This window comes from Melospiza georgiana, chromosome 7 (genome assembly GCF_028018845.1).
Source record: "Melospiza georgiana isolate bMelGeo1 chromosome 7, bMelGeo1.pri, whole genome shotgun sequence".
NCBI classification, from domain to species: Eukaryota; Metazoa; Chordata; class Aves; order Passeriformes; family Passerellidae; genus Melospiza; species Melospiza georgiana.
The window spans coordinates 13,084,729-13,100,096 of NC_080436.1; the positions used below are offsets into that span (position 1 = coordinate 13,084,729).

At 45.8% G+C, this 15,368-nt stretch overlaps 1 protein-coding gene across 10 annotated transcripts in view; it reads right to left on the reverse strand.

Annotated features, from left to right (window-relative positions):
- ANKRD44 (ankyrin repeat domain 44) overlaps positions 1 to 14,618 on the reverse strand; it is a 131,618-nt gene extending 117,000 nt beyond the window's left edge. For all 10 annotated transcript variants that reach the window (XM_058028410.1, XM_058028405.1, XM_058028404.1 and 7 more), the window contains exon 1: positions 14,521 to 14,618. In XM_058028410.1, the coding sequence (XP_057884393.1) occupies positions 14,521 to 14,547 (27 nt within the window). In that variant the 5' untranslated portion in view covers positions 14,548 to 14,618. The remainder of the gene's footprint in view (positions 1 to 14,520) is intronic.
- Positions 14,619 to 15,368: the final 750 nt, after the last annotated feature.

Below are 15,368 nucleotides of genomic sequence, written 5' to 3' on the forward strand. Positions count from 1 at the left end.
TCTCTGCAGGGCTGTCTGCAGGGCAGCTGGAGCACGGGATGAGCAGCCAGAGCCAGCAGGAGCCACACCAGCTGCTCAGGGAGGGAGCTGGGTGGGAGGTGGAAAAGGAGGAATGCCAGGACCCAACCACCAGCTACCCTTTGGGGTTAATAAGAAGAGGTGTCAGTTGACTTCTGTTTCCCAGAATGGGTAGTAAAAAAGTGGGGAAAAAAGAAAAAGAACAGTTGTTTTTCTATCATTTAAGAGTTATTGCTTTCCTTTCCAATATCAAATACAGAAGCTGTGTGGTTGCAGCAGAAAAATCCCATTTGCAGACGAGAGATTGGCTGAACCATCACTTTTCTCTGCCCTGAGATCTCAAGTGAAAATCTCTTCCTCTCTCCTTCCCTTCCCCACTCTCAGGCCCCTATAATTAGTTGCATCATTCTAAGTGGTAAAGAGCATTCCATTACACTTTCAGACTACACAGTTTCTGCTCATCTATTTCTGGCCCTATTTGGTTGCCATCTCTGGTGGTAGTAATACCAAGCCACTCTTGTATTACTATTTGCTAAACAGGCTCTCATTAAGACTAAGAGCCCAGATGGCAGAGAAGGGACAGAAGATGAAGGATTACACTTAACTGCACTTACTTTAAAACAAAGGAAAAGAGAGAAGACTGCTTGTGCTATACCTCTAAGTTAAATTAACTTCAAGAATAAAAACAGGGCGTATGAATTCAGGAGGTTTCACATTCCAGCAGCAAGAAAACAGTTGCTTTCTCTCACTTCTCTCATATTGGAGTAACTCAAACTCTCCAAACTGGCTCTTAGTGAGCACTGTTCTCAGCAAGCTTAAAGCATTCTCATGGCTCAGACCTTTGAATCCTTCTGTGACAGTCCACAGTGACCTCAGATATTAAAGTGGTTCAAGAGACAGCAAAAAAGACAGCTGATGTACAATGTAATAAAAATGTACAGATATAAATAAATGTACATATATAATTTAAAAGATACATTTTAATGTACAATGCCAGGTTAGAAATCCATCCTTCACATTAATATGCACACTGAGCCAACAAAAGGATGGCCACTCCAAAAGGCCAAGACAGTTTTATACTTCTAAGTATCACATTATCAGGAAAATGAAAAGATCTCTTTGGAGTGTGGAGGGGTGAGGGGTACAGAGGTGGATTCTTGTCTCTCTGAACATGTGCTGATGCTTAAGGGGTAGGTTGTTCATTTTCCCATTTTTAGACTACATTTCAGATTATTTTAAAAATACACAAGAAAAAACAGTCCTGTATAAAGTCTAAATTAGAGCTGATGAGTATAACTCTTAATTATCACCATGATTCCTAATTTCCTGGTAGTCTTATAGGATTAACCTATACAAAGCCATTGATGCAAGAGTACTTTCCATTACCAGCACTGCAGCACTCATCCAAAGGCTTCCACCTTCTACATGGAGGTGACAGAAAGCCTAAGTGACACACAGACCCATGTAAGTCTGCCAGAGTGTCAGAGCCATGGAAGAAAATCACCTGTGGGATCGGTGTTCAGTCACCTGGAGGAAGTGTTGCTCCCTCTTCAGCATCAATTTTGAGGGAAATTTCTATGTAAACAAGGCAGGTATCAGACAAATCAAACATTTTCAGTAGCACTGCAGAGATTCAGACCATTCTGCACAGCACTTCCTAAGTAAGCAGCACAGTTAATTAACTCTGTGTTGATTAATGGCGCTCTCTCACATCAAGAATTTATTGAGTCTGTTATTATATACAAGGTCATAATTGCCAAACAGCCACAGCTAAATACCATTCCTTGTAGTCTACCCCTTAAGCATCATAATGTAAAATTAATTGGTACTTGTTTGTTAATGAATATGAAATATTTTAAACCATGCAACATAAAACTTACCACTGCTCTTTTCTAAACAAACATGAATGAACAGAACTATTTAAATACCTTGGGAAGAACATCCTCTTTGCAATTGGTATGGGATGGGGATGTCTTTGTTCTTTGTAGTGGGCTTTTCTGTGCTCAGGCATTTACCAAAAGCACTATTCTTGAATGGTTAGTCAGAATTATTTTAGTTCCATGGTGCACTAAGACAGACCAAACTACGCTCTTATGCAAGAATATGAGCGCCCACACCAAAATATCTCTTCGGAATAGTTTTTTCAGAGTAGCTGGTGCAGTAAATTTCCAAGCACAACTGAAATCAGCTCATAGCACATGACCCAACTTTGCCTCAGCAACAAAGATCAAAAAGACACTTGAACTCTGTTGTCCCTTCTGGGGTCTCCTTAAATCCAGGGTTAGCAACTATTTATAGGGAAAGGGCTGGCAGCCTAACAAAGCAGACCCCCACAGGTTGGATCCCTAATCCTCAGGATGGGGAACAAATGCTTTGCACAGACATGGCCCCTTCCCAGAGGCAGGACCTGGGCAGTCACTGCCAATGGAGCTGCTCTGGTTTTGCCCAGCCTGTGGCAGTTCTCCCACATCTCGAGGGAAATCAGCACCCAGACCTGCCCGGTGGTAGAGCAAGAAACCAGAGACAGAATCCCAAACCTGGCTCTGCTATGCAGGTAAGGAGAGCACCAGGGAAAACCCCAACCAATTAAAGCCCCTTATACTTATATTTCAGCAGGCAGTTTTACTACCCTCTAAAGGCTCACCGGTAATACAAAGCTTGTCTTCAACCACATTTGTTTCCCAAAAATGGGGCATGGGCAATATAAAATAGGTCTGACTGGTTTTCCAGCTTGGTTAAAGCAGACCTCAGCAGAAAGATGGCTTTTATGGTGATTCCACTTGTCATGTTATGAACATCAGGGCTCAGCACAACTCTGTGGGGCAGTACAACATGCATGAATTTATGCAATAAGGCACAAGATAGCAAGCTCTCCTCTGGCTGAGCAAACTGTTTATCCCTCTTTAGAGAGAATTACCTTACTGGTGAAACATCTACTGTGGCTTAAAAACATTACTGCACATGTTCAATTTTAAGTTAATGTATCAGCTGAACACTTTGTTAAGAACAGGCAAAACTCTGGAGTGCTCTCTCAAAGCCTACTGGCTGAAAGAAAACAAAATACATCAACAGAAGCAGCATGAGGAATAAAACAAATGTGACATGATGGCTGGAACTGTAGCCACAGAGGTGAAGCAGTTATTGTCGCTGTACTTTTTTTTTTGATGTTACAATATCCCAGCAAGTAGCAGTGCAATTCAGTCCAGCAAACTCTGAACAGCTCAATAATCTCAAAGGAAAAGAAAATGCATAAAGAAATGTTGTTACTTCTGTGGGTCAGACCCTTCCCTATTTGCTTGGTCCTAGACAGGCAGCTGTACACACGCCCTAGGAGAAAGCCTGCTCTATGCTAAAGCTTTTTGGAGGCTTCAGGCACTGAAGGACACCTGCTTGTAGACCTCCTTTGAATTTTTGTCCCTACCACAGAGCCAATTGAAGAATTCCCCAGACAAGTGTCTGAAAGGTGCAGGTCTTTGAAGGGTTGGAGACCATGTGTCTGCACAGAGTCATCCTTCAGGAGTCACACAAGGGTTTTCAGACAGTTGTTTGGAGCTGTCTTCAGCCAGCCCCGCGGGAACAAGAAGTGCTGGAGATCATGTGCTGCTCTGTGGTTTGCTGTCATTTGTCTCTCCTGCTCCAGACAGCTCTCTGGTGAATCACCAACCTGCCTTGGAGGGCACCAAGCACACATAAAACCCCATTAAAGATAGGCAAACTCTGCCCAGGAACAGGAACCAGGAGATCCCAAATGCAATCCCTGATTCATGTGAAAGCTGTGCCTGTAGGAAGAGGATAAAGGCAAGGCTTCTGTAACCAGCCACCCCAGGGAGCTGCACCTGCCAAGCCACAGCATGCAGGTGCTCCTGGGCTGTGTCATCTCCCCACCAACAGTGGGCACATCCTCAGAGAGCCCAGGTGTGCAGAATTCACTCTTGGGGCTGCACAGGCTACAGGGCTGGTTTAGCTGGTCTGAACCTTGGCTGTGGAGGAGGGTGAATCTGTTCAGCTCCATTGGCTCCCGTTTGCAGAAAAGACATAACACTCCTCTGGGAAGCAGGGGCATGGACAAATTTACCAGTCTTCTTGAAAACTGTTCTGCACGGAGGAATGTCTTCTAATTAGAAACTAGGTTATATGTCTATGAATATTTACCTGTAATAAGCAGACATGGGTGGGGTTTCTGAATGGGTTTAAAATGCCTGCTTTGTGTCCAAGTGGATTACCTGAGTTACAATTGAATTTAGATGTATTGATCCCTACTTAAGGAGGTATCTAAATGACTCGAAGATGGGATGGGAATCAGCCAGCACTATGTTAAACCACATTTCTGCTGCAGGACTGTGTTGTATCCTGATGAGTTTGTAGTGTGCCAGCTGTGATGGTTGTTTAATGGTGTTTTCAACAGCTGGACTCAATGATCCTAGGGGTATTTTCCTACTAAATGATTTTATGATTCTAAGACTGCTGAGTTTGAGCCAGACATGAAATGGAGCTTGTGTGAAATGTACCCAAAGGGCACCTTCTAATCCACTGACAGTAAGTTTTCAGATTTGAGAGGCTAATCTCCATTTATCTGAATGACCCAGCTTCACATGTGTGTGTGCTCCATGGCAGAGGCAGGCAGCCCTGGATTATTAGGACATTTAGGCTAAACAAGCAGTATTGATGCATAACAGGCTGATCTCACTTTTACCATCTGCACTGCCAGGACACAACACTAAGCCCATGACACAGGATTAGTGACCAAAGACAGCCACCCACAGCAACCAGCCAGAGCAAGTCTTTACCTACCAGGTGACCTAGAAAACATTTCCTAACAGAGCACTTGCTCTTAAGCAGCAGCAATTCTGATTTTACAGTTTACAGAACAAATATCTAAAACCCCAATATGTTCACTGAATTTAACACCACTGTGACAATGCATGCCACCGTTCATTTCTCACCTTGCAACATCATGAGATTGGCATCAGCCCACACAGCAAACAGTGCTAAAACAACCTACAGGAAGGAAGGAAGGAAGGGCATCACTGTGAATCAGCCTCTGAAAGAGGTACATCAGGATTTGGCTCCTGCTCTGTCACCAGCTCCCTTCTCAGCCTGACTCAAGTCACAGAGTTCTCCAGCTGTGACAAGGATAACAAACATCTTCTCTTGGCAGTGCCATCAGGCAGCAGCACTGCACCTCCAACACAGTGCCTGCATTCTCCTCTGCCTCCTCCTATCATCCCTCCTGCTCTCTGCTTCAGCTGTCCAGGACAAGTCTTCTCCTTTCACCCCTCTCTCCAAGCTCTAAAACCACCTTGGCAGCTTCTTAAAAAAAAAAAAATCTCAGATTTGTGTCCAGTCAAAGGTAATTGGAGCCACAGGCTCCTCTTGCAGAAAACTCCATCAGAAGCTGGGCCACATCTCCTAAAGAGGAACAGGATTATGGATATAGCTAAAGGATCAAGGCTTGTTTACATTAAAAGAAAAAAAAAATTCCTTATACTAGGCTTGATTCATGCTAAGCAGGGTGCAACAAGATCACTCACCTAAGCCTGCTCCTTTCAAACAGTGGCAATGGCTGCAGAACCTGGCACACCACATTGACTTCATTGGTAGAACACTTTGGAAATGTTCCTGGAGTCAATGACTAAATAAGTCCCTCTCTTGATTCTAAATTGGAGATAAATGCTGCATGTTGCATCGGCAAGCACATTAAAACAGCTGGAAGCAGAAAGACAATATAAGGTTTTTCAGGCCCTTGTTCTCTCATTTTTTACCCTGGGCATGAGAAACAACTAAAGACCCCACTGAGCAAATCAGTGTTTTAGCAGGTAATACTGTGGGATTCCAGCTCCAAGATGCCAGGCTCCCTGCTGGCACCAGCTCCCATGGCAAGAGGGCTGGCCCCAGCAGTGACACCAGCCCAGCCTGGTGACACCACACAGCTCGATGTACCCATCCCCTGCTGCCAGCAAGGCCCCACAGCACAGGCACAGCTTTGTGGCACTTATTGCTCAGAAGACAACACAAGTAACCTTAAATACAAAAAAAACCCTAACACCTAGAGAGCCAAGAATAAAAACACTAGAGACAAGGACATGATGTCCACCTTTATCTCTCAGAAGTATGGGAAAAATTAACTTTATACATAGAAGCACAGCAAGTCTGGTGCTGCTACCAGTCTGTTATAAATACATAGCACCTTCCTCATATTCCTGCAAAGCTGGTCTAGATTTGATACAGCCAAAAGCAAAACTTCATCAGAGGATGAGATTTCAGAAGGCAATCTATGGCTCTTTCACCTTGGAAAGGCAAGGAGCCTATCATGTTAAAATGATACTGTGATGAAATGGGTTATGTTCTCCATCTGAATGGCATTATCTACATTATTAATGACAAAGTGCATATAAAAGCTTATTAATGTTCACACTCATTTCCTTTAAATAATTTCAGAAATTATTTGATCATATTTAGAACATGAAAGCTTGTGCACCTAATGGTGCAGTTGACTGGTGCTTTCTTTTCAGTTGATACTCTGCAGATACAATACTTGATTTTTAGTCTTAAATTTCTGTAAGTTACATGCTCTTCACTTCTGGCAGTACTTCATTTACAGAGACACGTAGTTAGAGGTATCCAACCAAGCAGACACCAAACAACTGTCTTCCTAAAGCTTTTGCATGGACAAAAGACATTTGTTCAAGGAACAAGTCTAGAAAATTACAAAGGCTGCAAGGTGAGGAAAAAAACAGGCCACATAATGAGATCCAAAAAATTACCAGAATAAAAACACTAATGCTTAAATAGAAAATTATTCATCACTAGAGATTATTTGCAGACTTTGTGCTATTAAGGATATCAACACATGGCACTTGAAGCAATCCTACACAGAATTAATAACACAAGGCTTTTCCATAAGAAACCAATTCCTTTACGGAAAGGAGCTGAAGCCTCAGCTCAGTAAACAGCTGCCATCAGGTACATCAGTTAAGACCATATGCAGGATTTAACTGCCCTGGTTTTGCCTGCTTGCTCACAAAGATGCAGCAGCATGCAGCTGTGAGGGGAAGCAGGGCTTTGTGAGGGCATTCTCCCCAAGAACTCTTTTAAAAACAACAGAGCAAGCCTTGACAAATAACTCCAGCACAAAAATGCACGTCCCTATATAAAAACCAGCTCGTAGCTCGAAGAACAAACATCAAGCAGACAAGCCTGCTAGGCTAGGAGGTTCAGCACTGCATGGAAGAAATTCATTCAACAGCCTCCATTTTTGGTTGTACATCTGCAGACAGGAAAGATTTTTCTTCCCCCAAAAGCAAAACACATGCAAATGTCTGTCATCAAAAGCACACGCTCTTTCAGAATGTCACAATTACCTAGCCACAACTAAATGCTGTAATTTGTTGACCAACTCCTTGCAAACGTCCAAGAATGACCTCAAACCCTTGGTTGAAACTGCAAAATAATTTCTCCCGTTTAAATGTAATTTTGTAATGCTTTGATTCCCACCCATCACCAGGCTGAAGGGTTTCCAACATGCTGCTACATGTTTCTAGTGCAGCAAAGAAGAAAAGGCTGAAACCACAGAGAGCAGCTGTGGGAACTTGCCAGCCCAAGCTTTCCAGCTAACAAAAAAAGTGACAAATGACATATATGTACTTCTGGAAACAACAAAAAAGCTAATTTAAATACAGGAACAGCTAAAAAGAATGCACTAAAGAGTTAAAATACAGAGGTAGTCTGTCAGCAAGGTTAGCCCATCTGCAACATACAGAGGCAGTATGTGAAGTAGGGCATTCAAAAAAGCAGGAATAAAAGAGTAAATGGTCAATGCTATCAGAAAGTACTTTGCAACATTTGCTTAATAGGCTTATACCTACAATATCTGGCTCCTGTAGGCATCTGTTGGCACCAGGTTAGCATTAGCTCCAAAATTCTAGACAGAGGTTAAAAAAAAACCTAAAAACATAATATGTTAATTGAAGCATTGGTTATTAGCCTGAAGACAGAATAAACTCCAGAAGTGGCTCCTGAAGAGTAAGCAGCTTATTCCACAAGCAGAGATCTGTTAGTGGTGGGGCAGCTCCAGGAAGAGGAGAAGAGCCTTGGCCTTGGCCTGGCTCCTCCCCGAACAGACCGCAGAGCCAGTGCAGGGAAACCCTTCCCATCACCAGCACATCCCAGCCTCTGCCTCTCTTGGCAACAAACAAGCAGGATCAGCTCCACACAGACCTCTAGAAACATTCAGGAGTTCTCTCTGCTCGCAGGGATTTGTTCCCAGCCCAGGGTGGTGCTGCTGACAGTGGCACTGACCCCAGTGATGGCCAGCTCCAGCCTGGGCACTGCTGCTCCCAGGTCACAGAAAACATCTGCCCCCCCTCGAGCAGGGATCCAGATAAAAACATCACCTTCCTGGAACCAAGCCATTACACAAGCACCCAAGCTGGGAGCAATGTTTATTCCTCTACTAAATGTAGCCATGACAACGACATCTTCATTGAAGAGATGAGCAGGAGGAGGTCATGAGGCCCTTGTCAGGCCTGGATAAAATACCACACCTCAAGAGGGTACAGGAGGGTAAATTCTGCTGGATGCCATCTGGAATTCAAGAAAACCAACACTCTAACATGGCAGGCACACCCCCCTCAAAACAGCCAGGCATCTAGGCACAACCACTCCAAACCTTTCCAGCATTACCAAAGAGCAAACCTCCGCAGGATTTCCCTGCTGAAGAAATATCTATTACATACTTGAGCACGCTACACCACGCCATAAATTAATTCTCCCAAGTCAAGTGCTTCTTTTTTACCTTGAAACAAGTTACAAAATTATCAGGAAGTGAAACATTGCAGAAGCCATGACCAAAAAAAAAAAAAAAAAAAAAAAAAAAACCACCAAAAAAACCAAAAAACAGCTTCCCCTTTGAGCCTGTATCTTGCTCTCTTTGGTGACCCAAAGCCACCTCCTTTGAACAGGACCATTCCTGGAGACATTTAGGGCATTTGGCATTTAGACATATTTCCATGGTGCTCTTGGCAGTGCTGGGTTTATGGTTGGGTTCTATGATCCTGAAGGCCTTTTCCAATCTAAACAATTCAATGATTCTGTGTCAGAGCTAAGGTGCCATCTATACCAAATGGCAGCCACCATCACTCCTACAGGTCAGAACAAGACCAGGAATTCTGGCACATCCCAGTTTTTCCAAAGTTTTTATTTTATTTTGAAAAGCATGGAGCCACGTCTCCCAGTATGCATGATACCTAGGAATGTCATGGCTCCAGGAAGACAGTGGCAGCCACAGTGGAGTTATTTTGGTCCAACCACATTTTCATTTCACACAAAATAATAGAGACACACTCCTGTGGGTAAATTCCTCCTCCTTCCTTCCCCACAATTACCTTAGTTTTGTGGCTGAGTATTTTGCACTAAAATGGATTATCTCTTTCTGGCTCTGAGCCCTTTCAAAACCACTTAGAAGACTGCAAATTAATATACACACCTTAATATTATCTAGTCACAATATGAGGAAGGGAGGGATTGTGGCATCACATGGCACACCAAATTAACTCATGGGCTGCCTGTGGGCATGGGGCACAGGTTCATTACTTCTATTTTATACAGTAGATGCAGGGGCATTTTCTCAGATGCTTTTACATGTCACAGAGAAAGGATACACAGAAAGACATTATTGCCAATTGAATGATTCTGAAATAAGTTAGACACACCATCACTTGGAAATGTAATTGGTTTTGTTAGCAGACTATTTGTTACTGTTGTATTCATTTTGGTTTTAAGTGTGCTCAGACACAAGTCCAGCCTTTGCCCAGCAGATTTTTATGATCTTTGACATCTGTTTAAAATTATTTAACATCTGTTTAATGCTGTTTCTCTGTGACTATAATAAAAAAGATCCTGATGGTCAGCAAAGAACTGTCAAACACAGGAAAACATTTGGGGAAGGGAGAGAAATGGTCCTTTCAGTTCTAGTCACACTGCATTACCCTCAGCAATCAAGGACAACAGGCAAAATACCAGGAGACAGGATGAGGGCTTGCAGTTAATAGCAGCCTAAGTACACACACTACCATTCATCTGGGCTCCATTACCCTTCTGCATGCATATGCATGCTTGTGAGGGCAGCCTAAGAGCAATTCTGTTGTCTTGAACATACAAACTATGACCCTCCAGATGCACTGGCCCAAGGCTAGCTAGAGCCTGTGTCTGTCTCAGATTCACAGCAAGCTTCTCACAGAATGTGGGAGTGCAGGCATGAAACCACCAAGCACCACATCTCTTACAAGCAGCTACACGGGCTGCACTTCCTAGGTAACTTCCCATGTTATTGTTGTTTATAGAAAACCTTCTTGGTGTCTTTCAAAGACAGAGTGGTACATTTCCTCTGCAGACATGCAGCTGTAACCAACAACAGGCAGTGAGCCTGCATCAGCCTCTGGCCTGTCCCACACACACCCTGCTCTGATGGGCACAATGGGCACACTTGTGCCAGGAGGTGAAGGCAGAGCTGGCATCCCAAACCAAACTGCCAAGCACAGGGCAACTTTGCTGGCTTTAAACAGAAAGAACATGACAGAGTTACCTAAAGAGACAAGCTGGGGGCAGAGCTGGCAACTCTGCAAGGAAGGCCCCAACTGGCAAGGCAAAACTGAGAATGAGAGGGAGACACAACAGAAACTTTAGGTTCTCCCAAAATAATTTTCCAAAAGGTGAAGCACAGAAGTTTACATATGGCATTATTTTAAGATATTTTACCCTTTCACACTTACAGGAGCAATTGTCTGTTTGCTGCCCAGAATCAGCAGTGGAAACCCTGAAGATGAAAAGCACACTGGATGGGACACCAGCTACCAGGCTTTCTCTGGAAAAGTTTGCAAGAGGCAAACAAACAGCTCTCAAGAAACCAGGTTACTTGGTGCAGGTATGAGGAATAAGCTGGGCAAAGAACTGCAGATAGCAGCAGGGAGAGAGGCAGCAGGAAGAGCCCTACACCTACTGATTACTCAAAGGATGAGAGAGGTGGGTCCAGGCAAAAACTGCTGCTCAAAAAAGCAGCCAGGAAAGTCACAAGCAGATCAGTACCTTCACCCTCTGAGAGCACCACCCACACCTGAAAGCCTCTGGCTGCTCACCTGTTGGAGCACTTGTCTGCTGCTCCTTCTGAGCTCTAGCTTAATTGCAACCTTTTATTGTGAACAACTGTACCCTCACACAATATAAAATACTAATGCTTATTGAAATGGAAAAGGTACAGCCAATGACTTGGATAGGGAACAGTACAGCAATAACTCTTATACTTGAAAAGAAAAAGAGTTTTTTTCAGTCATTAAAACAACTTGCACACTTACTGTAATTAAACTTCACAGCAGAGATGGTAAAAACAAAGGAGCAGATAAATGTGTTAAGATTTAGAGCAAGTTTTGCAATATTTGTAAATGACAACAGAAATATTTAGAGTATCAGAATGCTTACAACTGCACAGATACAACTATGCACAAAGATTATAATCCTATTAATTAGTTTATGTTTTATGAATTATTTGAACTTATTCTGCTTAGTAATTCAAAAGTGACTAGTTACATCTCTGAAAGAAATTAATCTAGAAATGAGCGATGGTAGAATACACTTCCTGTGGTGAAACCACTCACAGGTTTCTCTTGGCTGAACTGAGGAGCAAATAATTACCATCTCTGGAAGCAAATTCAAGTAACCTTCACTAATGCTAAACTCTTAAACTAAGCTCTCCTGCCTAACAAGTGAATGCAGCTAAAAGAACTGATAATCTCTTTTAAGGTTTAAGTGTAGCAGCACTTTAGCACCTTTCGGCTATATCAAAAAAGCAGCAACTATTAACGTCTGTCTTCAAAGCCTGTATGAGAAGTGGTGTGATTAATTTCTCCTCTGTCTGAATACTACCTGTGCTGTTAGATACACTTGGTAAGAAAAGCCAAGCATGGAGGCAAGGAGGAAACAGCCACTTAAGAGAAAGAAATGTTTAAACTCCCAGCAAGGAGGTTCTCTAGTTCTCTCTTACATCATGCTCTCCTCACTGGTCAAAAAGGTTGTGGATCCAGAAGGAAGCATGTGCTACAGAAATCCCAGTGACAGGGACAGAGCTCTTGGTTTCAGAGTCAGCCTTCCCTGAGCATCACAACCGAGACCTGAAGCACCTCACACACGCTGCATAAAGAGCAGCCCAGGTCCTGAGCACTGCAGGGATGTGTGGAGTGTCCCTCACTCCAAATCTCACTGCAGGACATCGTGAGCTGTGGCCTTTGGTGTTAAAGAAAAAGGAAACTGTTTCCTGAATCGCTGCGAGTTATCACTGTCACAGTTGCCTCAGTCTCCAAGAGCAGGAAGAAATGCAGAAGGAGCCTGCTCTCTACCCCAGTGAGCCTGAGTACACACAGGAGTTGTTACAGAAATTCAAATCTTCCCAGACACATCATTTTCCAGCAGAGATTCACCTCTCTTCTGACTGAATCTATCCATAACCACACCAGGCTGCTGCTACTCTGTGTCTCTCTGCTGAAGGCGGGCCAGCCTGGGGACAGCACTCCCCCAGTGTGATACAGACGAGCAGCAGAGCTTGCCATGAATCACACAGAGCTGCGGTGCAGCCCCGGTGCCTTGGTGACACTGCTCGGGCTGCAGGTGGCAATGGCTCCACCAGCAACAGCTCCAAGCACACAAAAACTTCTGCTCTCAGCTTAAGAGGAAGCACCACAGCCAGCTTTGAACATGTCCTCCCCCTCCTCCACTCTCTCAGAAGTGAAAGAAAAAGATCTGTTGAAGAAAATGAAGGAAATGAAAAGAGACCCAGTAGGATGGGTACAGGTAGACCAGCATATCCCTCTATAAACAACAGGAAACCTATCTCCACAAAGAAAAACGATCAGCCTGTCTTATCATGTCCCAGGCCACAGCCTGAGCAGGAACAATGACAAGCATTCACCAAAATTTTGAGCATTCTCAAAGTAGGCACACTGCAGGGGTGTCACAGCAATTCTGAGGAGCCTCCTCCCTCTACTTTGAGAGTTCTTAGAGAAGACGAAAAGGGAGAACCCTAAGACAACAGCCTATCATTTTTCTACAGCACTACAGACTTCATCAAGACATGATCTACTTGCCTTATACATATTTTGACTTCTACTGCTGCTGCTGAAGCAAAATTCTCACTGTAGGATGTCAACAAAGATTTAAAAATACTAAAGGCAATAAACTCAAGGGCTTGACTAAACATGTAAAAAGCACTGAAATAGTACATTTTTGGTCCTTTGTAGCACATGTATTTTTAATATTAATGCATGCTGTTTGGATATTTAACACACAGCTCCTACCTAAATCTCCTTATTTGTGACACTCAGTCTGTGCACAATGGGGTAGTGAAGCCTCATGGTGTGAAACATTTTCATGGCCAGTCATAAGCATCAGATGTAAAGATGAGGATATGCAAGGGACATGTCAGGAGGCAGCCCATAAATACTGCCTTCTGTTACACATGGAAACACATTATAGTCTGGTCCCCCAGTATTGATTTCACTTTAGAAGCAGCTTTATCATTTGCTGCTTTCAAAACTCTTTTCAATGTGCTATGTGGAAGCTTTGTGCATGTGGAAGATTTTTTTGGAAAAGCATAAATAGACTGCGAGCGAGGCTTGTGATCTCCAAGTACGGGTATTTGGAGAGGAGCCGGCTGCAGGCAGTCCTTCTGAACCCCACAGGAAGGGTCTGAGCCTTGCAGGACACCCACGCTGCACATCACAGGCAGACCACGCTGAATTAAAAATAGCAGATTAAAGCACGCAAAGTGTGTAACAGTTGGTAGAGTATATGGATGAACCAGGATGTGGGAGTCATAATATCAATTTACTAAATATTTATAAATGCTTCTAGCTACCAGTGATAAGAAATACTTAATACTGATTACAGCTGTCTGCCCACAGCTAAATTTAACACGATCCAAGTGTTAATACTACGGGTTTTCCTAGCAGCCTGTGGAGAACGGCAACAGCTTATCCGAAGAGGCACTTCCTAAGTAAAAAGGAAAGATGATTTCTACGTTCTGCACGGCAAAGAAACGATGGAAAAAGCCAAAGGAACGATAGGCAGAGCCGAGAGGCCTTTCGGAACGAGCCGACACCCACCTCCATCCCAGCCCGCCGACGGGAGATGTCAGCGTTTCACCGGGGACCGCGGCGCGGGTGCTCGGCGGGGACGGGCGAGCGTCCGGTACCGGCTGCCGCGACCCCGGCGAGCTGCGCCCTGCCCGGCCCCGAGCCCCCGGGCCGCCGCACGCAGACAATGTCCGCCGGGAAGCAGAGAGAAGCGCATCGGCGGCGGCTCGGCGGGCAGCGGGGACCCGGCACCGCACGGCGCCCCCCGCGAAGGGGCTGCCACGGCCGCTCCCGGCAGGGGGAAGGGCCTCCCCCGGCCGCCCGCACCGCCGCGGGGGCTGCGGCTGAGCCCGCCGCCCGCTCCCGCCCGCCCCGCGGCGCCCACCTGGTCGGCGAGCTTGAGCACGGCCATCCTCCGCCGCGGCTCCCGCGCACATGCAGCTCCCGCGACGGGCGGCGAGCGCGCCCCGCGACCGGCGCTGCTGCTGCTGCGGCGGCGGCTCCGCTTCGCGGCGGGGCGGGGGCCGCCTCGCCTGGTCCGGCCCAGGAAGCAGGGGCGGGCGGGCTGCCGCGCACGGCCGCGCCGCCACCGCCGCCTGCCGCCGCCGCCTTTGTTCGCGCCGGCGGCCGCTGCCGGAGCGGAGCGGAGCGAGGGCCGCCCGGGGCTCTCGGCGCCCCCGCCCCGCCGGGCAGCGCGGGGGGCGGTGCCGCCGGACCGGGCGGGACCCGCACGGACCCGCCCCGCGCCCCGGCCGGGGTCCCGGGCACCTGCTGCGCGCCGCGGGAGCAGCCGCGGCCCCTGAGGGACGCTGAGGGACACGGCGCTGCCCGCGGGCCGGGTGCCCCTTCCCCGCCGCAGGGGCTGCCCCGGGGGCACCGCGCCGGCTGCGGCCCTGAGGGCCGCGCTCTGAGGGGCCGCGTCCGTTCCCACCGCGCTGAGGGACAGCAGCGACCGTGCTGACCCACGCCCGGGTAGAAGGAGAAGCCGAACCCTTAACCTCTGCCTTCCTTCCATGTGGGCGTGCAAATCCATTTGTCAAATTCCATCAGACAGACACAACTGTTTGACAGGAGCCTTTTGGGTTTTTTTAAATCTCTTTTTGTAGTAGCTATCTTGAAAAATCTGGTAACTCCTGACAGTCCAGATCTCTTCCTACTCAATATACTACTTAATTTTTCAAAAAACTAACATACTAAATTATAAGTACAGTTTAACAAGCAAACAAACTAGCC